Below are 24,735 nucleotides of genomic sequence, written 5' to 3' on the forward strand. Positions count from 1 at the left end.
CCAAAATGTAGAACTCGGCACTTAGACTTATTAAACTTCATGCTGTTGGACTCTGCCCATCTGTCCAATCAATCCAAATCTATCTGCAGAGTCCTCCTTCCTTCCAACAGATCAACACAAGCTCCCAGCTTAGTGTCGTAGTGCAAATTTACTAATGAAGGATTCAATGCCCTCATCTATGTCATCTGTAAAAATATTAAATAGAACTGGTCCCAGCACAGACCCTTGAGGGACACCACTGCTGACCAGCCCCCATCTGGATGCAGCACTGTTTACCAGCACTCTCTGGGCCCGGCCATCCAGCCAGTTCCTAACTCAGTGAAGGGTGCTCCTGTCCAAGCCTTGGGCTGCAGCTTTTCCAGGAGTATCCTATGGAAAACAATATCAAAGGTCTTGCTGAAGTCTGAATAGACAACATCCACAGCCTTTCCTGCATCCACCAGTCAGGTCACCTGGTCATAGAAGACCAGGTTGGTCAGACATGACCTACCCTTTGTAAACCCATGCTGACCTGGGTCTGGGTCACATGCTCAAGTGAAACATTTAACCCATACCTAAATGTCAAGGCTGATGTACCCAACCAGGCAAACTGAACCTAAAGGCAGTCTGGACCACCAAACCAAGGGAAATGCTGCTGTCATATTCATGTCTTGTACCTTTCCACTCTCAAAACCAGTACCACTTAAATTCATCTTACTGTTACCTGGAAGTTAAAGGATGAAGTATCTATTAAAATAAACATCAAGCACCAAATAATGGCTACTTCAAAATCATAAGCTACTTACAAAGAACAAGTTATTTATGAAACCATTTTACATGATTGATAAACCATAACTTCCAAAGATACAGAAAAAAAATCGCTGAAAATTAAAATTACTGCTTCCAATTTTACTGAGTAATGATTTGTAAACCATTACATTTTTGATTAGCACTTAGAAAAACTCATTGAAAAGATCCATTATTCATTTTAGTAAGAAGCAGGTATACAGCTATTCTGGAGCTTTAATTTTTGCAAACCTGCTTCTTATTTTTCTTGCATTTGCATGTTAATATTAGTACACTCCAAGGTAGACAAACATGTTGCATTGTGATTACTTTACTAAGTCTAGAGAAACATGTTGCTACTGGCTAATTCAGAGCTGTCAGTCTGCTTGCCCTTACCTGAGAGATCCTACCATGAATTCAAGTTATTGCTAAGCAGTTTAAAAAGAAAGTAAATTTGATTCTCAAACAACAGCAGCTTCATGAAACTGTTCCCAAATGAGTATCAAGTATTTCCCCTGGGGGGCCTATATTTCTAGGAGAATTTTTCAATGGCAGCTACAGAGGAAGACAATTTCTAATTTTACAAGCAGAGAAACATGGTACTTCTATGGGGAAAAGAAAAAACTTCTGAACAAATTCAAAAGCCTTTTAGTTTACATTTATACTGCAGACATATCTTAATGCTATCTTGCATTCATATATACACCTTATCCTTCTTTTTTAATGCCACAGTGAAGTGAAATAAACAGTTCACAACTAAAGTATGCAAATTTTTTTTATGTGGAGCTGTAAACAATACTCTGGCACCAATGCAAAACAACATATGAAAACATAAGGAGAAATCTGTATTTCCATTCCAGAGCATGAGGGAATCAAATTTTGAAATATAAAGGCAATATACATGACTTAATACAAAACATTCTAAAACCGTACTTATTAAGCATCATCTATGTGACAGCATCTCATTATTTTAAAAATAGACAAGCTATTGATTCATAGAAACTGCCTGATACACTTTCTTAGGCTCTTAACTATTAAAGACAGAACTGTGCAAACAGCACTTGATGTGGTGCCTGCAAAACCCTGTTGGGTGGAAATCTACAGTTTACAGAGACACAGCTTCTTAAAATGTGTTTGGTGAGACTCAAGTCAGGCAACAGCTACACTGTCATTAGTATATGTGCTACTGTATCATGGAAATTTATGCAAGCAATGGTCTCAACCAGGGGAGCAATTACCAGCTCTGAACACCCTATCAGTTTATAGCATATTCACAAGGAAGTTTGCCTTTCACCAAGGGAGTACCTCATCTTCTCGAGATGTTGGGGAAAACAGCAGCTGTTCACTGGCCCAAGGAATGCAAAACAAGGTTTAAAAAGTTGTTTTGAAATTAGATGCTCCAAGGTGTTTCTATAAAACCACACCCCCTCAAGGTAGATGAAACCGGAACGGTCACTGTGCTATCAAAGTCAGCAGAAGAATAGCTAATTCTTCTTTATTAAGTCTGATGGGTTGGCCCTGGTTGGGCCAGGCAGCCAGCCAAGCCCCAGTCTACTCTGTCATTCTCCTCCTCAGCTGGACAAGGGAATGAAAATATAATCGAAGATTCACAGGTTAAATGAGAGCAGAGAGAGATCACTCACCAATTACCATCAGAGGCAAAACAGACACAATTTGGGGAAATTATATCTAAGCAGAGGAATAAGAAATAACATCACATTTTAAAAAACCTTCCTTTACACCATCCCATCATCCTGGGCTTAGCTTTATTCCTAACATCTCTACCTCCTCTCTTACAGCAGCACAGGTGAACAGAGAAGGGTTGTGGTCAGTTCATCACACATCTCTTCTGCTCCTTCCTCTGCAGGAGTAGGACTCCTTCACCAACCTTGAAGCCTGCAGGCCTGTTTCTCTCACATATTCTAGCTCCTCTGTCCTAGCTGCTGTTGTTCAGCAGGTGTTCTTCACCTTCTTAAATCTGTTATCCCAGAGGTGCTTTCACTGTCACTGATGAGCTCAGCCTTGACCAGAAGCATGTCTCTCTTGGATCTGGCTGGCATTGGCTCCATTGGACATTGGGGAAGCTTCTGGCATCTTCTCACAGAAGCCAGCCCTGTAGCCCACCCTTCCACACAACTCCTTTGCTACCAAAACCTTGCCACACAAAGCCAAATACAAATACATACTTTCTCTGGGAAGAGCTATCTATAAGAAACATAACCTTCCTTAAACAGACATCCCAGAGCTGTTCTGTTTAACCCACAACCTGAAAGAGCAGAAATGGAAAAAAAAAAAATTGTTATGAAAGGGGAAAAAAACAGGTCAGAAAACTTTATTCCTTCCTCAAAAAGAAATTCAACAAAATGAGGCCATAGGGAAAATTCTCTTCAGCACACGACAGGTCTCTCCTAATACCAATTTCCTTATTCTCAGAAAGCTTTTGTCTTTCCAAGAATATATACATATATTCTCAGAGAGATTTTATATATATATATATATATATATAGACTTGATCAAGCTGCAAATTCAAGATGTTTGACTTTCAGTGTTACATGTTTCTAAACCACTTTCTGTAATACTTTCAAAATGTCTGTTTCATCAACAGTGGAAACATTTTAAAAGACAGAGTGACTTCAACAGAAAAAAAACCCAAAACCAAAACATTACATTTTTACTGTGGCCTTGGACAATGTCCTAAATTTAATGGTGGCAATGTATCAAACATACTACCACAGAGAAGGCATAGAGAACTACAGATTAATAAAGACAATCTCTACTTGAGTCCACCACTCAAGAATGCCTAAAATTTTTGAGATAAATCTGTTGATGGAGTGATTTCTCTGTGGTAATAACACTAAGAGAAGAAAACCACACATCATCAAAATGCTTGGTTTTCCAAGACCGAGGATATTTCATAATGGTTATCTACATACAAGAGCAAAGTGACAGAAATACTGCAGAAGACCTGGTCACAATAATTCTTTAGTAGTTGCATACTAAGCACTCCTTATACCAAAATCCAAAAATTACTCCATAATCCAAAATACACAAAAAAGAATCAGACCTTTGAGATTCATGAGGCAAGTATGATACAGTTAACTGAAAATTGTTTTATGAGCTGCAATGACTGGTTGAAAACTGTAGAAGAAAATTCTAATCCATTCTATAGATACAATAAAAGGAACTTCCAACACAACACAACAGGGAACTTCCATGCAGGAAAGCCATAGGCTTCTCTGAAGATGTGTGACCACAGCCCTCACTTCCCATGTGGGACTGAGGATCAGAATAGAGGGCTAGTCTCACAGAGTACTCAAAGGCCTCACACAACAGCAAGAGTTGTCCTGCCTCCAGACTCTGACAGTAAACCAGAGGCAAGTTCTAACCGAGTCTTAGATCAAATACAGCCTATAGTCCAGAGAAAGACCACCCAAAATTAAAACTGTCATAAATGATGGCCTCTTTGCTTCCCAACACCATTGGTAAAAGCACAGAAATACTAGAAGACTGCAATTTGCTTTAGAATGTAATTAGCTTGCTTAAGATTGGATGAAATAAAACTTATATTTGGTCATATAAACTTTTAACTAAGCCCTATTGAACCCAGTGAGAGATAGGTACATAAACCATAGAATGGTTTGGGTTGAAAGGGACCCTTCAAATACAACCTGTTCCAATCCCCCTGACAGGGGCAGGGACACTTTTCACTAGATTGGGTTGCTCATAGCCCCCATCCAACACACAATGCTTTTGTGCTTCTGAGGAAAATACCATTTGTACTCCAGAACATAAACCACAGGCTGGCAGATGCTGTGCACTGAGAACACCTCATATGGCAAAAAGAATGTCTGTTCATAGGAAATTAGGCCAGTCACTCAAGTGCAGTCACAGTGTCAGTACTAAATCTTTGTAACAATATTCCCCAACAAACTGCCACTTCCAGAGTTTGGTACACAATAACAGATTTTTAACAGCATTCATTTTCTTCATGAGTATTTACACACTAGTTCTCAGTCCCAGTGCTGAAGAGCTGCATAGTTTTCCTCACAGTATGTATCTGAAATTTTGCTGAAAAGCTTTAGCCTCTCTGCAGACATGTTTTAGTCTATAGAACTTATCCTAGTTATTTATTAATCTTAATTCTAATTACAGTTCTATAGTGAGAACTACAACTAGTTTAGGTATTACATCACTAAAAATAGATTGAGTTATTTTTCATTAACTAGAAAATTTTACCAGATTAACTGGAATATTTTACCAGAATATTTTAAGTTAGCCTTCTGTCATGAAAAAAAATTACTACCCAAAATTTTTACCCACCATCATATAAAATATCTACTTAATACAGCAGATGTAGATTGATTAGGAAGCCTGAAAAACAATAGCAAATAGCATCAACTACAGTTCAAGTAAGTGATGGAAGAAACATTTCAAAATTAAATATCAGATGTAAAATACCTGTGAAAGGATTCCAAATCACCTCCATTTCAAACCATCCCAGGGAGATTCATCTGCAAAAAATTTAATCAACCTCCATGCTGCTGTAAGGATTTAAAAATTTTGGTTGCCTGCCTCAAACAGTTATCACTGAAGGACTTCACCCATTGTGGCAAACTGTGTAAATAAGTAAATGCTCATCTGCAGCCAGTGAAGGTGTATCCCCCAAATATACCTGCATTGATTCCTGGAACTTGGATGGTAAATTAAGCCACCTGACAGGGACTTGAGAAAAGATAAAGGTGGTACTGTTGTCTGAGTGTTATCTCAGACTATAGGGAGGTAAAAAAAGCTGGAGGAGAAGACTATATCACTGGTAATGGACAAGGAAAGCCAACTGAGCAACACTGCTAAAATCAGCTCAGACTAAATCCAGCAGGGGGATATTAGAACCCACTGACTCAAAACTCAGAAAGATTGAGCATGAGATTAATTAGCATTAGAAGTGAAGGAATCATTTAACCTATAGAATAAGAGGAACTATGTAGCCAATGAACACCAATTCCTTTGTTTGCTAAAATGTATAAATAGTGAAAATTTTTCAACAACTTTGGGACCCTCACCACCAAGAAGCCCAGGATGAAGAAGGACCAATGAGATGATGCTGGATTCATGGGCCACCACCCATTTTACATTCTGCTTAATCTGTCTGTAGGTCTGTCTGTCTCTCCCTCCTCTCTTTTTTATCTTTCTACCTCACATTTCACTGTTAAATAAAATTCATGCTATTGATTTGGGTGTATGATCCTGCTTGCACCTTAATTTGGATAGAGGTATCTCTCAATAATCAGATCTTAACAACTGCACACAATTATTTTATTGTAGAGAAAGTGACACAGACAACACTTAAAAGTTTGGCCTGTGTCAGGTACTTAAAGGATTAAATACTGGATCCAATCACCACTTTCAAGTAAAATACTTTAGCTTTTAAAGCTTTTCTGAGAGTGTCCCTTTCTTGGCAAAGAGGAGATGATCAAGAAATCTTGACTCCCATGCTTGCGTCAAACTGACCTTGTATTATTTTAGCACATTATGAAAACTTTGAAGTAGCATAAGGTGTTCAAATATCAAAATGCATTTAACCTAAATACTACTATATTTTGTTTAAACTGGAAAAAAATAATAAAACAGTATCAAAGATGTTTTACACAAAGACATAAAACTTATTTACAGTATAATCCTGAAAGAATACTGTAATTACAAAAAGGTTCAGAGAGAGAATCTCACTAACATGTCAGTGAACCCAATTCACATGAGGACTACAGAAGAAATGGAAACCTAGAAGGAGACTCTGACAGTAGCTCTTAGGGTTACATTTTTAGGTATCTCAAAGGGGAGAGGCTGAATCTTCTTTTGGAAAGAGTGGTTCTGGGCATAATGGAAATATGATATGATTCTGTTTTGAGTGAGAGCTTAGAGTTACAAGAAACGCTGCTGTGTATCCTACTAAATAAAATTTAAAAAATGTCTTCAGAGACTGAAAAAGTGCAAGAAATTTCAGTCCATTATTTCATTCTTCCATATGAGTAATGTGACAAAAATAAAAAGAGATACTGAGAACTGAACTAGAAGTCATTCCATTTCCCCTCAATCTTTCTTTCCTTCTGCCTCAGTTCTGCAAGCTGAGGTGCAAGTCTACACCTTGAGACACAAACAGCTTCACTCTCCAGTGGCTGAAATTTTATAAGCCTGACACAGGAGTTACTACACTGGGGTGCTCTTAGTTTCACTGTAACATTGCTTGCAAAAGACAGGCTGGGAAATTATATGCTCAATAAGCAGATAGAAGAGACTTTTTTACTTTATTTACAAAAATAAAGTAAAAAAGCTTCACTCTATCTAAAAACTAAAGAAGGAAAAAAAAATCCAGTACCTTTCTCCCACAATCAGCAAAAGGAAAAGCATCTGATTTATTTGCTGAATACATTCAACTGAGCCACTGAACTTAATGACTTTTAGATAAAAAGTCCTATACTTTTTGACCCATTATGTTTTTAAACTGTTAGAATACATCCTAGGCATATAGTTAGAGCTGCATGACCAGTTAAAGAGGGTAGCTTACATGTTTCCTAAATGTAAGGAAAAAATAACTATGAGGTGTACAGATTCAATAATAATAAAACACTTGGTCAGCCAAAGACCTTTATTTTCTGCAAGAGCTGCACAGACTCTAGGCCACATCTTTCTAACAACCTCTGGGTAGTAGTTTTCAAAGAGATTAAGAACTTTGCACAAAAAGGCAAATTTGGTAATCCATCAACAAACAGAAATATCTTTTTTTTCTTCTATTTTCTGAAAAGCAAATCTAACGATTAATAAAATAATCCAATTGTATAGAGCATTGCAATCAGGGAAAAGAGAACTACACACTGCTGACTACACACTGCTGTCTACACTCTCTAATCCAAAGGGTTGCTTTAGTCATTGACCTTGTCATAAGCAAGGAGATTGGAGATTTTCTCCTTGTGTTAGGTTGACACAGACCATGGTGGTATTGCTACAGGGCTGTCAGGCTCTCACTTCTGTTATGAACTTGTGTTCTATACAAGTTTTAAATCTTTCCACTAACAAATAAAGTTGAAATTACAGAAAAAATAGAGCTGTTTTCTTCAGGACAGGGGTTTCTTCTTCCCATTACTCTCTACCCTAATTATTAATTATAGAAAATCTAGCACGTCTCTTGAGATTTTAACTCCCTAAACTAGGCTCACAGAGGAGCTTAAGTAGCTCTTGAACTGGGAATAGGAAGCATCTATACTGTCAGTACTAAAGCGATTAAATTGCATCATGATCATTATTCTGTGAAAAAATAATTTCTTTGGTAGTCTGCAATTGTTTCCAAGGCTCCACTATAGACAATTAAAGTGGATAATACATTTTCTAAAATTAGACTGCCATTAAATACAGTTATACAATAGCTGTAATCACAGATAATTGTAAATTATTTTGTTGAATATATGATTTGTGCTTCTGGGCTTACATTATCAATACCATTTTTTAATAGATTGAAAGAAGGGAGTAGCTACTGTTATTTAAGCAGAACTACAGGATATTGTAACCAATTCCTTTACTTCTACCCATGGAAAATGAAGCATCTGTAAGGTACTCCATATTACACCTTGGATATCCTACACCACCTAGATATTGGGCACTTTGTAACGAGTCATAAATAAAATCTTTATGAATTATGTATTTTTATGATGCTCTTCTCTAAAAAAAAGAATGGCAGAAAGAACAAGGGATTTGGGAAAAGTTATTTATATGCACTATCAAGTCAGCTGCCAAATCAAGATGACCCAGATAAAATGAGAATTTCAAGATAGTAGTGAGAATAATTTCTAGGAAAATCAGATCAAATCTCAGTTGAACCTAAACTTATAGAGGTTTTTTTGTTTCTCTAAATCAAGCCTGTTTTTAATTCACAACACAAGAACACTTTAAAGGAACAGGATGAAAGAAGAAAGGTACACGTAGGATCCAACACTGAAAGAATGAATGGGTACTGAAAGTATTTTTCACATTTTAAGTCTCCTGAGCCATATTTAGGAATTTTAGACTATCAATGTAGTTTCTCATACATAGAATTAGAATGTAGAGCAGAGAACTGACACTCACAATTTCAGTATGTAAGATAGTATGAAGAGAAAGGTAAACTAAATATCTACTGAAAAGTACCCAGGGGAAAAAAGGTACTATGCCTTCTTTTTTCTTACATACAAATACAGAAACATCTGGATCAAACAGGAATACTCACATTAGTCCCTGAAAGCTGAAATTATAACAGAACAAAGAAAAAGGAAACATTAATCTCTTCCATGTTGATCTACAGTATTAGAAAAGGGAATGCGTTAAGAGAGGAGTAACTTCCACAGTTTTGTGATAAAGAATACTGTTCCCTTTTTCTCCACTTAATAGAAACTTCTAGGTTAGAACATAGAGCCACTTCTCAATGAGCCAGGGGAATAAGGAGAGAAAAAATATGCTAACACATCTTGCATTATTGCCTATGGGAGAGGCAGGGTATTTACATCAAGAGCACTTTAACCAGTATAATGCAGACAGGTACCAGCTACAGATCCTGAAATGTCAACTCTTGAGGCCAGGAGTTTTGATTAGGGAAAAACAAGGCCTGGTTTAATAAACATAATCCCTATAATCTAGTTTTACTGTTAGATCTCCACTATGCTAAGAGACTTCTTCAACAAATTTTTGACATATCTTTAAGGCATTTTTCTTTGACAACTTCAGAGTTACTGAAGAGCTCCTCATTATCTCAAAATTTATTTAAGTTGAAAGAATCCTGTCCTTTATATACATTCACACACATGAAAAGACATCCCCTGTATCTCTAAAGCTTTAAACAGGAATTGTAGGGTTTTGTATAGCACTGGAAAATTTCCAAACATAAGGAATATTATTTAAAAAGCTCTAGAGTGTGTAAAAGAAAGAGATACCTAGAACAAAAAAGGAATGAACAATATAGAAAACCTAACTCTATAATGAACATTTCAAAGACCTTCTATTTTTGAAAAGTATTTGAGACAAAATCCACACTAACATAACATATCCAAGGAGTGATATCCATATATCCATATCTAATAACTGTAGAATTTAGAGCAATCTCCATAAAAACTTAACAATAAATATAAAATTTAAAAAAAAATCTGATGTTATGACACCTCCCAAGAAGCAAGCAAAGGCAAAACATTCCCAAGGAGACCAAGATGCCATATGAAAACTGCTGTATAAAGTATATTTGCATACATGTGGAAGTATAAACTCTTAAGACACTTAACACTGCCATTACTAAGTGCAGTTACTCCTTGGGGTCCAGTGTATAGATTTTGGAAATCACAGGCTATATGTGCACCCTAGGACCTAGAAACATTCACATCACATGCTATTTCAAGTCTTCTCCCAATATCTGTGCAGACTGCCACCTTTCTCCACCATCCTGCTTTCCCTAGGAGAGGGGTGGTCAAGACAGCAGGAGTGGTGCCACAGCAGACTGCAGGAAGCTCTCCTTTGACAGCAGCTCAGGGGCCAGCCTGGGCCAGGGAGGCTGTGTGTGACAGGTCACAGCCACCCAAAAATTTTGCAGTGGTACAATGTGAGGTTATTGAAAGATACAGATGTTTGTAAAGGTATGAAGACTCCTGTAATAGGCAGCTAAATCATACATCAAAAGTTCTTTAAAACTTAGAATATAATTAGGAAGTAAAGCTGTTTTTTTTTAATCCCTAAAATAGAACTCTTTTTTTATTATTATTATTTTTAAATAGTACAATTGACACTTTATGAGAAAAGGTATAGATGCAATTTTTTTAACCTAAGAACTTAGAATTTTATCTTGTTGCTGTTAATTCCATATACTCACTACCTGCTCTCTAAAACAACTTGCAAAAGAATGAAGGGGAATAGTTCACTTCCATTTTGAGAAAGGCAAAGCCATAATAAGCAGTAAACTATGCAAAATGAACTCTGATTCAAACATTACAAGGAATTAAATTTTGCAGTACTCTAGAACTTGCAATCAACTGACACATAAAACATTTGACATCTTGGAATACACAAACCAGAACAGCAACACCTCTTCTTGCTCTTTACTCCTAGATGCCTTCATCCATGAAAAACAAAAACATTTAAATTAAAAATGGTAGAAGGATAAATATAATAAAAATATGATCTACAACAATAATAACAGTGAAAGTTATTAGGCAGCAGAATAGCAATTAGAGAGACTACAATACCTTAGTGGCCCAAATACTTTCATTTTCCCCATGAAACACTGTTTTTAATTTTTAAAGACTAGAAATTTATTACACTGTGATAAGCTCTTTATGGCTCCATCTCCCCTGAGCCATAAAGCAAAGAACATTTTGTTAGCCCAGTAGTAATATAATGCTATGGAGAAGACTCAGTCCTAGCATGAAAAGTTCCACCATTTCACATGGTGTAATTTTTCCTAATAATGATCTTGTAGTGGAATGCTGACTTTATCCAAGGTTATGTCACTTTACAGGCATGCATGATTATACTCTTCTGCCCTGAAGAGATAGCTGAAAGGAGGTTACTATATGTAAATGACAAAACAAAGAAAGAAAAATATCTTTACCATAGAACAATTTATTCAAATGAAATATATCTCAGTATACTCATGCTCCACCTTAACCCATTAATTTCTTGTACTTCAAACTTTCTGATACACTATAATCCTATTATTGTCATTAAACACACATTATCTTTCACTTTATCCTTCTAGTACAATTTTTTTTTGCTTGCTTAGAAATGTTCCCAAATGACCGGTACCAGTGTCAAACTCATAAAACATCTCAATCCAAAAAATATAATCCCACTTATTACTAGTCAGTAATCAAAGAAAGGAATATTCTATTAGTTTGAATAGGTACTCCGTGTCAGCTTACATTAAAGACAAATGCAGCAATTAAAGCAGAAGATAATTTTGAAGACACAATGTTTCAAAAGATGCCCTGACATAAACAGGCTATTTTCTGTACACTGACAGTGTGAAAGAGAACCTGAGTGAACTCATTTATGCACAGCAGACAATCCATGCCCAGGGCTGAGCAGCTTGGCAGCAAACCCAGTGAGTGCAGCACGTGCAAGCACAGGGCTGCTGCAAAGGGCTAGAACGAGCCCATCCTGTGGAGAGCAAAGGTGACACGGGCCCCTATTACAGCAGGTCAGAGAGCACACATTAATGAGCTGGAAGAATGAGACACTGTGACACTGCCCATATTATATAATGACAAAGGTCATGAGCGCATTCACATCGATGTTAGACAGAAAGACTGGACTGACAAATAATAAAGTGGGCTTTCCTCTTAAATGCCTTACATTACCCTGAGACAAACTGTGAAACTTATCCAAAAGAACCACACACAGGCAGAGGCAATCCAAAAAACAAGCAGCGGAGAAAAAAGCAATGTTTGGAGTGCTAACCCGTAAGTGGTGCCCTGTAACAACTGACGCATGGACCCAGACCGACAGGGAATCTGAATCCTTTATTCAAAGAAACAAGCTGGTTTTGTACACTTTGTCAAGGCACAGTATCTCCTTACATGGTAATTCTCACTATGTGACTTAGCCTATGTTGCCATGTCAGCAGCACACTTTCCGAATGTCCTTCTATGGAGTGATCATGTGCTGTTCACCCGTCTGTCAGCTTCTGGCAGGCTCCTCTCCATAGGGCTCTGCCGTGTGGCACCTACTCCCCCAAGGTCAGGTGGAGAAAGCCTCTCTGTGCCACCCTGTGCTCCTTTGTGCCACCCTGTGCTCCTTTGTGCCACCATGGCATTCTGCAGGCACGTGCCACAGCATGTAACTCAATTCTATCCTATCTCTTCCCACAGTGCCCAAAGGAAATAATTCAAGAACTAGAAATAAACTTGCTTCATGAGACACAGTCTATCAGTATTTATTTGATGATTTTTACAAAAATATGTCATATATCTCTAAAGAGAAAATGGAAGAGGAAGAAAAGTAAGAATACATTTTAACAAGAAATCAGCTATTATATATAACAATAGTTTGGAAAAGTACATGAGAAAGAGCAATGTATGCTAGATGAAAGTTTTTTAAAAATGCAGCATCAGATATATTGCCAAACTACTACTGAATATGATATTCATTATAAGAGGAATAAAAAGATTATTAAAAGCTGCACAAGAACAGGAAACATACATAGAGACAGCAACAATTGATACTGTCAACAGGTATGCAACCCTTCAAGAAAAAAAATATTGCTTAAAAAAATTCAAAAAAGTTTTCAGCCATTAAAAAAACGAACTACAAAAGATACATTCTTCACCAGTTATTGAAGCAAAAGAAGCAAAAAACAGAGATTAAAAAATACAGGATGGTTTTCCCCTAAATACAAAAAAATCTTGATGAAGGTTAACACTACCTCAAGAAACTTCAGGTCAGAACGATTTTTTTATTATTATTATCAAAGGCAAAAAGGGATAAGTCAAGGTCAGAAGCCTCTGAGAGAACCACCGTAAGCCACAAAAATTATCTTGGTTATATAATTCTCAGTAGTCCTGTGAAGGAAATTAGTATCAATACAAAGATGTACATAAACATATAATAGGAGCAGCAACAATCATTAGCAGTATCTACTTCATGCCAAAGATGTCCTTAATGAATGCAAATAAAGTTTGAGAGAAGATATTTGACTTAATTGCTTCTGTATTTTTAGTTAGCATAGCTCCTGGCCTTAAAAAGAGCAATGGTCATAGTGTGAAAATTATCATCTCCATTAATGTCTGTTGCCAATATAGAAGAAAAAAAGATAAAAATAATAGCAACCACAATCACCCTTCCTCATCCTCTATTAGAAGCATAAACAGCAGTATTGAAGAGCAGGATTGTGTCTCAGAGAAAATATACCAACAGAATTCAGAGACCAGAAACCACCTTGCCCAAATTAAGATGTTCTGAAAAATTCCACTCTCAAGAGTCCAATTAGCCAACTCACAACAAGGCTACATAAATGAATTACAGCTACTCAGAACAAGAGCTGCAGAACTGGGTCCAAGATGGTACAGAGTATAACTCTTGCCAGTATGTAGAATAATAAATCCTGGGTTGTTAATGCTGTTTTTCTTCTTAAGTAAAAAGAAAATTGGAATACAGCAGCTAGAAATTGTGTTATTATAATGGAAAATTCTATGCACCTTTTCTTTGTGTGAAATTGTGTTCCCTTTATGACACCTTATTATTTACATTCAAAGCAAAATAATTGGAACTTTATACACATGACAGTTTACGTATGCAACAAATCCTTATCACCTACAAACAGATTTGAAAATCTTTTAAGCATAGGAAGAAACTAATTTTTATAAATGGTCAAACTGCTGCATGCACCTCTAAAATCACTAAACAGAACCTTTACACTCCCAGCATTTTCAACACATTCCTCTCCACTTACTACAGGCTCTCTATATAATTTCAGGTGTGTAACAGAAAACAATTGAAAGGGAAATTGGAAAATTCTTGGTATTAACTTGTTTGGCATGCAGTTTCTCTTTTTTATTTATTTTTGTTCTTACTTTACAACCAAATATTTTGGGTCTGGGGCAACTCATAAACAAGCACCAAAAATACATTGCATTTGTGTGTAATTCCTGTACACCATTAAAACCAAATCAATGATCTTTCATCTTGGGAGCATTCCTTGGTTAATTTCTCAAGAAAAAAAAAAAATCATTGTTAATGCTGCCCATGGCATTTTGAAATGTGGTAGCCACTACAGAAATCAAAACCAAAATCCCAGAAAAAAAACCCTGTAGAATGCTGAGCTTACTCTGATTCTGGATTTTTCTAACCACAAACAACAAGCAACCATGTGGACAGGCAAATCAATCACGGGAATAAGAGAAGTCAGACGCTGGGTTAGTATGTTTGTTATGTTCTTGCTGTTAAAATGTTAGCTTTCAAGCATTATGACAAATTTTATTTACTGTATTTATGGTTAGTTAATTCTCAATGAGGAGTTGTTTTGCTTATGTCCAAGATTTGATCATGAAGCATCAATAGGGTATTCTAATCCAATAATATCATTAATCTCTACTTTTGCAACAAATTTCAAATACTGAACACAGGGGCAAGAGAATATTTCCCTTCCCTCTTTGTTCCCAAAATCAGATGGTAAGTGAGAATGACAGGAAAGTAAGTTTCCATTACACAGAAGCAGAAAATAGGCTTACAAAGATTGCCAGGTTATAGCCTAAGAAGGTTAATTCCTGCACTTATGGCATAACATAGATCAATCTAGAGAGGAGTGACGTTTAATTGAATTGGGGTTATTTGCTTGGATGAAGAAGAAAAAGAAAGTTGTTTTAAATAAAAGAGAGGATTCACATAAGCAAACTCCACCATGGAACTCTCATCAGTTTTCTTGTAACAGCCATCTCCTAGGCAACGTGCAATAAAATGAAAGTAAGAGTACATTTTTGACTTCTAACCTTGTGACAATGAGTAGGTAACACTGGGGAGAAAGAAAACATGCTGAAATTCTTCTGAATCTCACAACACTACAACAAATTTAACTGCAAGCTAATTTCTTCTGTATTATAGACCAGAGATGACCTGTCTGGCCAGCCATGCAGAAGTGCCTTAGAAGTGGCACAAAACACAGCAGTCTTCACACAAAGGAGACAGTGGCTACAAAAGTAGCAACTTCTGATCTCAGTTGCCTTAACTACTTTTCATCCCTCTGGAAATGGTCACAAGCTGGCATATCTGTGCCTGTGCAGTCCAACATGACTTTGAGTTATGGTGAAGCTATCTTGCAAAACTAAGCTACTTTAGGAACCATCTCTCATATTTGAACACACTGATTTTTCTCATGTAAAGATACACTTTTCCAACACTAAGGGGCACTGACAAGTATAATAATTTACATTAAATGATCCCTACTCCAAAGAGAAATTTAAACAAAAATAAACACATGAGTAAACTTCCTATACTAAAGTGTCATGCTCATTGCATGTTAGTTTAGCTCTAGCTAAGCTTTAAGCATAATACTAAGAAATATCTTATCTTTACAGCCATTTTCCTAAGTTCATTTGTCAGTTGGGAAAGGTTAATACTACACATGTAGCTTGTAGAGAATTTTAAATGTTTTCAGACCCCTATAAGTTTAAGCACTGATCATCAAAGGCAACATTCAATCCTATTTGTTTTTTGATACTAGGGTAGCTATTGGCTACAAGTATATAACAAAACTACTTTTCATAGCTTAAAAATAAACCAATGCAGTAAGTTTATACGATAGATCCTGGAGGGAATTACTATTTATTTGTATATTTTATACAAGTTAAATAGATTTTTCCTTCTATATCTTTAGCACTGATTTTTTATGCTTTTACAATATGCTAAAATGCCAGGATCTAAACCGTACAACTGTAACAATAGGGTTTATTTAGGAATCAAATATCTCTAGTTGTTGTTGTTGCTATTATTATTATCTGTTATCCCTGCACTATGTGTTGGATAAGTGCATAAGTAGGTTTAATATATTTAATATTATTAAATATTTAATTATTTTTATTTAATTTATTTATTATTATATTTAATTTATTAAAATTTAAAATATTTTAATATTTTTAACTATACCACACACTAGCAGTTAGAACAGTACTCTTCTGTAGGAACAGACTACTACATTTTAAGAAAAAGCAATCTACTATTCTCAGCATTTAATGTCATTATTTGCTGTAGGAAATCAAGTAGAAAATTTACTTAAGAAATGTAATGCTTTAATTGAAGTGCTGAGAGGTTTTGTTGTGGTTTTTTGTTGTTGTTTTGGGTTGTTTTTTTAAAAAGTACAGCAGTACAACAAAATTTAAGAAGTAGTTATTCCCTTTCCTCTGATTTCTACTACACAATGCACCACTAATCAACTATGATAATTAATGAAGCTGCATGAGAGGGTGATCAGTCACTGGAACCAGCAGTCATCATGGCACCAAGGCTGTTAGAGTACAAGGAACATTTGGACAATGCTCTTAGTCCTCTGTTCTAGCTTTCAGAAGTCCTGTGAGGAACTGGACTCAATGATCCTCATGTTGTGGGAAGAGATGGGATGGAGCTGAGCTGCAGGCTGAGGCATGCACCTGCAGAAGCACATGGCAGCACAGAGCTGACCTGACCTTGGGAGGAGGTATCAGACAGACCCTTACAGAGTGGAGCCTGCTGGTAGCTGACAGCCGGGTGAACAGCGCGTGATCACTCCTAAGATTCTATCCGAGAGCTCAAAGGGAAAGATTAGGTAATAAAAAAAAAAAAAAAGGGAAGGGTAGATTGCATTGATTAGAAATGCAGAACAAGGCGGCTGACAGACGGGTGAACAGTGCGTGATCACCCCTAAGATTTCATCCAAGAGCTCAAAGGGAAAAATTAGGTAATAAAAAAAAAAAAAAAAAAAAAGAAGTGTAGATTGCATTGATTAGAAATGCAGGGAAAAAAACAGTGTTAAATAACCTTTGAAACAATGATACAGAAGGACTCTGAATGGAAGGGTTGAAGGAGTTCCACAGGCAGTTCAGAGGCAGTAACTTCTGTGTTGAAAGCAAGCTGATACATCAAGGTGCAACTCAAGGACAACTTAATCAGCCTCAATTATGTTATAGAGGGAGGGGGGAGATTAAATATCAGCTGATCAGACTCAGTAACACTTTCACACAGATAGGCTGCAGGTTTTATACGGTAACACTTGGGATTGTTTCCAAAGTCAGAACCTTGTGAACACCTCAGACCTCGTTTAAGGACTTGACACTGACAAGGATTTTGGAAATCTTTCTATCAGAAGATATCCTACCTCCCTTAATCAGAAGGAAGTATGTCAATTACAGAAAGCAAGTTCATGGCACTTTACATCATGATGCATTTAATGCTCAATTTTTCTCATTATTTATAGATAATTTTATATTTGTTCTGTAAAATCAGTATGGTTTAGGTAAAAACATCTAAAAATAGTCACGTACATTTGCAGACACTACTTTGTTCAGAAAAAATTTTGCCAAACCTGAAGTTTCAGATTCTAAAAATTGCAATCAGATTTCTAAATTTGATTCTAAACTATGCAAAAAACCAACCACTAAAAAAGTGTCATAATAGATATTCAATACCAAAACTTTTATTTGTGCCCTTTGAAAGGAAGTACATTTGGGCCATTTCTGTAGCATCTTGAAATATGTATGTTATTCATTTTATCACCACCAATGTGACACATTAAAAATTTAATAAGAAAATTATGGGGTTCTTACACAGGTTAACATCAATATGAACATTTGTCTCATTCAGATGATTTACAGTAGGAAGGTTGGGCAGAGGGAATCTAATTTGTGTATGTCTTGTATCACTCTTTCTCCCAAATTATTCCAAATTTCTTGAAACATTTAGGCATTTTGGGAAAGTCCAAGCAGTCTCCTGACTGCCTATTTGCCTCCCAAGTGTCACTGCTCATCATGAAACAAATAGGCTCACCAAGATTGTTAAACATTTCATAGTATTCAGAGGCTGAAACATACTGAATTCCTCTGAAATGAAGCGCACATAATGAAAATCACCAAGGTAGTGTCGCTTTTACACCTCTGTACTGGAAAGTACTTGAAGAGTATTTTTAGTCTAATTCCTAGCAGCTGAAAGATTTCTGAAATACAATATATACTTTATATGTAACTTTTTAAAGTAGAAGAAATCACATACATGTATCATTGTCATTACTGTCCTGTTAAGGTGACTATTGTCTGCGTGAAGATGATTTCCAGCTTCTGATAAAGAGCAGCAGTAACTAAAAAAAAAGCTTCCCTGAAACTTCTAAGAACAAAATTAAAATAACTGGTTCTAGATTATAAGATTACACACACGTACTCCCAGGCTGTTTGAGATTTCAGTGATTAAGTTAAAAATGCAACTAAAATCTAAATGCAAATCACTCACTGTTTTGCATAGCATAGCCATTTTTGTTTTAAAAAGTAAACGTAGATGACCTTCACCTCTTATAGCCCTGAAGGAGGGAAAAGCTCACGTTTCTTGGAAACACAATGTAATTCATCAAACTTCACAGCAGTCTTCAGGTGCAACAATTGTTGCAGTTCTGCAACAATTCAGGTTTCGCAGAAAGAAGGCACACATTTCACACCTTTTAGGGATTCACCTATATCCAGAACTGTTTCCTGTGTGATAACTCACATTAACTATTTCAAAAACTAAGTCCCATGCCTAAATATTCCATTATTCCTCACCAGAGAGTTCTGATTCAGCAAATAGTTAAGAGCAGACTTAAAAACTGTCCTAGTTATAGCGACTATCCAAACATCAAGATCTAATCGAGCTGCAGCACGGGAATCATCAAGCTACAGAGTAACCCTGCAAAGCAGAAAGTCTACTGATACCAAAACTAAGAGAAAACTATCAGAGTGGTTTACAGGCTCATCAGCTGGAGAAGGCAGCGCTACAGGCTGCCGAGCGCTGTCCTGCCCTCCGAGACACGCTGCTCCCGGCCCGGGGGATTCTCAGCCCCACGCTTCATGCCCGTCCTGCTCCCTGCCCGCTTTCCCTGGCTCTCAGCCCCACGCTGCACGCCCGTCCTGCTCCCTGCCCGCTTTCCCTGGTTCTCAGCCCCACGCTGCATGCCCGTCCTGCTCCCTGCCCGCTTTCCCTGGCTCTCAGCCCCACGCTGCATGCCCGTCCTGCTCCCTGCCCGCTTTCCCTGGCTCTCAGCCCCACGCTGCACGCCCGTCCTGCTCCCTGCCCACTTTCCCTGGCTCTCAGCCCCAGCCTGCCCACGGCCACCCCCGCCTCGCTCAGCCTCCGCCAGCCAGAGCAAGCTCTCGCTCAGCCCCGGCTCCGCTACTCTAAGGCGAAATCTGCCCCCGCAAGGCAGCAAGTAGCGGAAGCAGGAGAAGGCATTAACTGGTTTCCTGTTGCTTCAATCCCTTCACTCTCCTTTTAGCAGCGCCGCCCGGGGCGTTCTGGCTGCTCGCCCGGAGCGGGGAGGCCGTGAATGAGCAGCCACAGCCGGCGGGAGGCGGAGGGGAAAGGGAAGGGAAGGAGGCTGCCCGCCGCCAGCTGCAGCCCCTCGCCGTCGGGGCGGGCGGGCGGGCGGGCGGAGCGGAGCGGGACCGGCCGTGCAGGGGAGCGGGGTTCGCGCTACGCACCCAGCAGCAGCCCGTCCATGTCAAAGATGACGTGAGTGACCGGGCGCAGCGCGGCCGCCGAGCAGGAGGAGGCGGCCATGGCGGGCGGAGCGGGCGGAGCGCAGCGGAGCCGGGGCGGATGGAGCCGGGGCGGATGGAGCCCTGCGGGACTGGCCAGGCCGGGAAGCTGCCGGGGAGGTCGGGCTGGGACTGCGGTTTATAGCAGCACCCGGGGCGGGCCGGGCCGGGCCTGCGGGACCTTTGTTCTGGCTTGTTCTGCTTTTTAAGCAAAGTCCATTGTTCTGCTTTTTAAGCAAAGTCCATTTTTCTACTTTTTTAAGCAAAGTCCATTTCTCTTCTTGGGGCCTCGTCTCTTGCAGAACAGCGCTTCTTGCCCAGAGAGGTTGTGGAGTCTCCTCTGAAACATTCAAGAACCATCGGGATGCAATCCTGTGCAGTGCGCTCTGGGATGACCCTGCTTAAGCAGGGAGGTCGGCCCAGACGACCCACGGTGGTCCCTTCCAACCAGACCTATTTTGTGATTCCTAAATCCTATTTGGTGCTGCTGGCAGGAAGTACAGAACAGCTGCTCTCAAGTTGACCTGTTAGGCAGTGTCTCTTCTATGTGCCTGTGTAGAGATTTGCAGGCGTGCTATTACCACCAGGCTATAGTTGAAACAAAAAGATGTAAATCTGTCTAAAATTGCGAGGGAAGAGTAAAGTAATGGAGAGAAAAAAATCTGTGAGGAAGAAGGAAATCTATCTCTTTCTTACAGGCTGCTGAGTGCAAGAATGGTTAATTGAAAGATGGTTTGGGTGTTGTATGTTTTTTTCTGAACATTCAAGGAATTCTAAAGTTCAAGAAACAAGACTGTTCTTAAATTGAAATAAAATCTTCCTGCATGGACACATAAACCGATTTTTACTGGGCAGTTGGGAGGGAAAGAGGGCACCTACTGCCTCAGTTTTCCCTTTTGTATTTTTTCATGCAGGTAACTATCCACTGGGCATCAAGATCATTGAAGCAGCAGTTGCAGAGGCAGACATGAAAAGAGCAGTATCGGGCTCCCAAGGTGACATACTGGCTTGAAGATGTGTACTGCCATGCCATTCTGTGTGAGGGCAGTGGTTAGTTGCAGCCTCACATGGGGAGTCCTGTCTCATTTGTAGGTAGGCCTTGCAGCAATTCCTTTTTCCTAACAGTGCCTTCATTTGGATTGGCAATGCTTCATCATTCTATCATTTAGTGGGGGCTTTGAAAGCCTTAACTATAGGTGTCACGTAGCTATATTTGAATTTTAATTTAGGCTTGTTAAGCATCTTACCTACCCCCAAAACCTATCCCTTGCAAGTACATTCACTCCACATATATGTGAAATGTAGATACAGAATTCTCCTGACACCTTCTCCTATTTGCGAAATAAGACAAAACATCCTTAGCCTTTACTTGTAACTTTTGAATAATAAAACTTGACTTTCAAACAATATTTTTTGAGCTTTGGGTTGATTTTCTCTTTCTTGTCTCATTCTGTAATGATAATGCTGCTTAGGCCATGTCTGTGTAGGGATAGGAAGAGGATTGTGCACAGTACCTTCAATGTCTTTTAAAAATTCCGTGTGTAGTCATGAAATTGGTTCCTGTGTAGATTTAAGAAAATGGCTTCTGAGCTTTGAGGGGTTTTTTTTTGTAACCTTACAATATATGAGTGTTAAAAATGCCTACGGCTGTTTTGTTTCTGCAATAAACACTGTGCAACAAGTCAATATTCCAGTTTTGTTTCCAGCAAACATTTATAGTTTCTTTTGTAGCACACTTAGGTGGGAGCATAGCTAGAATCAATAGAGGTAAAATCATAAATACAGTAGGTCAAAAAAGGTGTTAACCTCTTAAAGATAATTAAAAATCAGTAATTTTGATAGTTATAATGGTATTGTGCTGTCCTAAGAAAGAATGTGAATCTGCTCTAAGAGACAAACATTTAAAGAGGATGGGTAATGATGTTGTATGACAATGATACCTGAGGTAAATTTATTAACTTTCTAATTAGCAGGTATTCTAAAAATCTGTTTTTTAATTGTATATGTGGTGACAGAGTAAAACCTTTATTTGTTACTCAACAGAGTAGATTTTTCTTGTTACCTTTATCTATTATTCTAATTAGAAAAAAGTATTTGATCACAACTTCCATTGCTTCTAGCTCCTAAAAAAGGGGAAAAATCACTATTTTTAGCATGTAAATTCCCAGTTCATCTGAGAAAACAAGGGTTTTGCAAAACTTTTGAGTATTTACAGTGGAAATAAGTAATAGGCAATCTATGTGAAAGTAGCCCACAAAATTAAAGTATAATACATAAGCCAAACATTTTTAGGGTTAAATGGTCTGGGTTATAAATTCTGAGGTACACGTTTCAAGACTGTCACATTGCTGACAGGCTGATGACCTCAATTTGCTTTCCTTTGCTCTGGCTCATCAGTGATAATCAGTGTAATGTTAGCTTACTTGATTCTTCAAAGCTGTGTTCAAACACAGGAAAATCTTCCCAAGATAGAAAACTGTTTAGGTTTACTCTATGTAATTAAGTCTTTTTACTAACAGAATGAAATGAAAAGTCCAAGCAACATGGTGGAGCATAATTTTCTAAATTCATAAGAAATTGTGCTGATCTAAGTTTTGTTTCAGCTGTCTTAAATATCTGTATCTAATGACTCACTAGCAGTATTTTGTTTTCTTGTTATTTTTTTTCTTGAAAGGGAGTGAAAATTTGATTTTGAGACTTTGATATTAAGAATTGTGGAATTGACTTTTTGTTTACTACCGTTTTGTATTACTTATTTGAAGCTGACTTTGAGTTATGAGGATTTCAGTAACTTTAGAGTTGTGGGAAGCATATTGTAGTTGAGGTGCAGTAACCATGAACACCAATAATTAATTATATTCCTACAAACCTGATGTATGCCTATTGAGAAGAATGAACTTGGATGCAATAATTAAGATGTAATTCTATAACTAAACTTGAATCCTGGAAAGTCTGAAGAACACAATTTTAACTTCATGTACATTTTTAAAATTAATGTTGCTGTCTGGGCATACAACAAAGCAGATATATGCTGTTGTAAGATACATATATATCTGGATGTCCAGGTTTTTAAACACCTGTAAATTAGCTGCCTGTAGGTAGCCCTACTTAATGCCAAACAAGTCTATTTTCTCTGGTTTTGTAATAATATGCTAAAATCTCACAGGTTTATTGTTCTTGAATGTGAGATAAAGGGAAAATACTCAGGTGCTGTGGGGTTATTAAGTACTCAACACAGTGTTTTATGTACTAGGTTCTCTTAACCATTTTTTAACTTCTATATTTGTTTGAGTTTTCTTTACTTTGAGACTGGAAGTTTTGTACCTTACTGAAATTTATGTGACTGTGTTCTTGGAGAGTAAAAGCTTCAGAATATGCTTAAGTGTTTTCATAGGTAATACATTTGATTCAATAATTGCAGTTTCCTTTTTCACTATTTCTTATAGTGCTCAAAGCATGGATTCACTTACCTGTTTTTTTATGCCATATGCCATTCATAGGAGCATCATGCACTATGTGTTTCACACAGAAATGACTGATTTTATTTCTCTTTTTCTGCAGGCACCTTGACAAAGAGAATAAACAGATTATAATTGTTTTGGTTTGAATATTAAAAAATAATCTAAAGATTTGAATGAATCCACTAATTTAAAAGCTTTCATAATGATTTACATAAACAGCTGTTAAACCCACTATTAGTAACAAATTACTTAGAATTATTTAGAATTTAATGTAAAATCAGTATCAGCTGAGATTCTCAACAGTTGCTATAGTTAAGCCTATAAGCCTTAAGAAAATGAAACCCCTCTCAGTGCTGGATATCACCAAACATGAGCTTTTGACCTTAAGATTATGACTTAGGTAAATTGTATTGTTTCAGTTCACGTTTTTATAGGTACAAAATGGAAGATGACCATATATCTTAAAGCAATTAAATAGTACCATGGAACTTCTGATCTAGTTCATGTTTTATTGATTACATAAGTTAAAAGGGTGTATATGCTCTTTTAATCAATCACATGTGTCTTCTCTCAGCCAAGCAAGCAGGGGTAGGAGAGCCATCTGTTTTCTAGATTTTGATATTGACAACCATTTACAAGTGAGATAGTTACAAAGGCAAGGAAGATGATGTGTTATGCTGCAGGAGAATGAAGTGAAGATATGTGTTACTCACATGTGTTCATCTCAGTAAATTTAGATGAGGCACTGTTCATTTTTATGTGCCTATTGCTGTACTTATTGGTGGGATTGTACAACAGAAAAAAGTTTCTGAATCTGGGAAAGGAAGCCTTAATATCCTGCTTTAGGGCCATTATTGCTTTTGTTAAGGTCACTGAGAACCATTTACTCTCCTTTATGGATTGTGATTTAGCTTGTTGACATACTATTTGGTATTCTAATAAAATATTGGCTGCACACAGGCAAACTTCAGGTAATTAGCAGTGTCATTGTAATGAAAATCCTAAAGTTCCTAATGGCTAGGTTCTGCTTAGCTTTAAACTATCAGAAACATTAGGTATTATATGATATGAAGTATTGTATCCTGCTTTATTTTTCCTGTGATATGGGTTTGCTGTAACTTTTTTTTTGTTATGGTGCAACTTTATTTATCTAACCTCTCATTGTTTCTGGAACCTGAAATATTTTTTATTAACTTGGTTTTATGTCTTGTCTGCGTGTGGATTTAATTGCTTTTTTGTTCATTTTACTAGTTTGATTGTTACAG

General features: G+C 37.5%; 2 protein-coding genes across 10 annotated transcripts in view; one reads left to right on the plus strand and one right to left on the minus strand.

Moving 5' to 3' along the window:
* Positions 1 to 20,154, minus strand: part of PUDP (pseudouridine 5'-phosphatase) — a 67,544-nt gene extending 47,390 nt beyond the window's left edge. Inside the window, exon 1 of the mRNA XM_021540951.4 lies at positions 19,953 to 20,154. Within this exon, the coding sequence (XP_021396626.1) occupies positions 19,953 to 20,031 (79 nt within the window). The 5' untranslated portion in view covers positions 20,032 to 20,154. The remainder of the gene's footprint in view (positions 1 to 19,952) is intronic.
* Positions 19,299 to 24,735, plus strand: part of STS (steroid sulfatase) — a 108,917-nt gene continuing 103,480 nt past the window's right edge. For 5 of the 9 annotated variants that reach the window (XM_085584056.1, XM_085584070.1, XM_085584078.1 and 2 more), the window contains exon 1: positions 20,876 to 21,101. The gene's annotated coding sequence lies outside the window, so the exon portion shown is untranslated. Of the gene's footprint in view, positions 19,984 to 20,083; positions 20,130 to 20,875; positions 21,102 to 24,735 lie in introns of those variants that run through there. The other 4 variants (XM_085584015.1, XM_085584026.1, XM_085584084.1 and 1 more) reach the window with 2 other exon arrangements.

The sequence above is a fragment of the Lonchura striata genome, chromosome 1, assembly GCF_050655825.1.
Source record: "Lonchura striata isolate lonStrDom1 chromosome 1, ASM5065582v1, whole genome shotgun sequence".
NCBI lineage: Eukaryota > Metazoa > Chordata > Aves > Passeriformes > Estrildidae > Lonchura > Lonchura striata.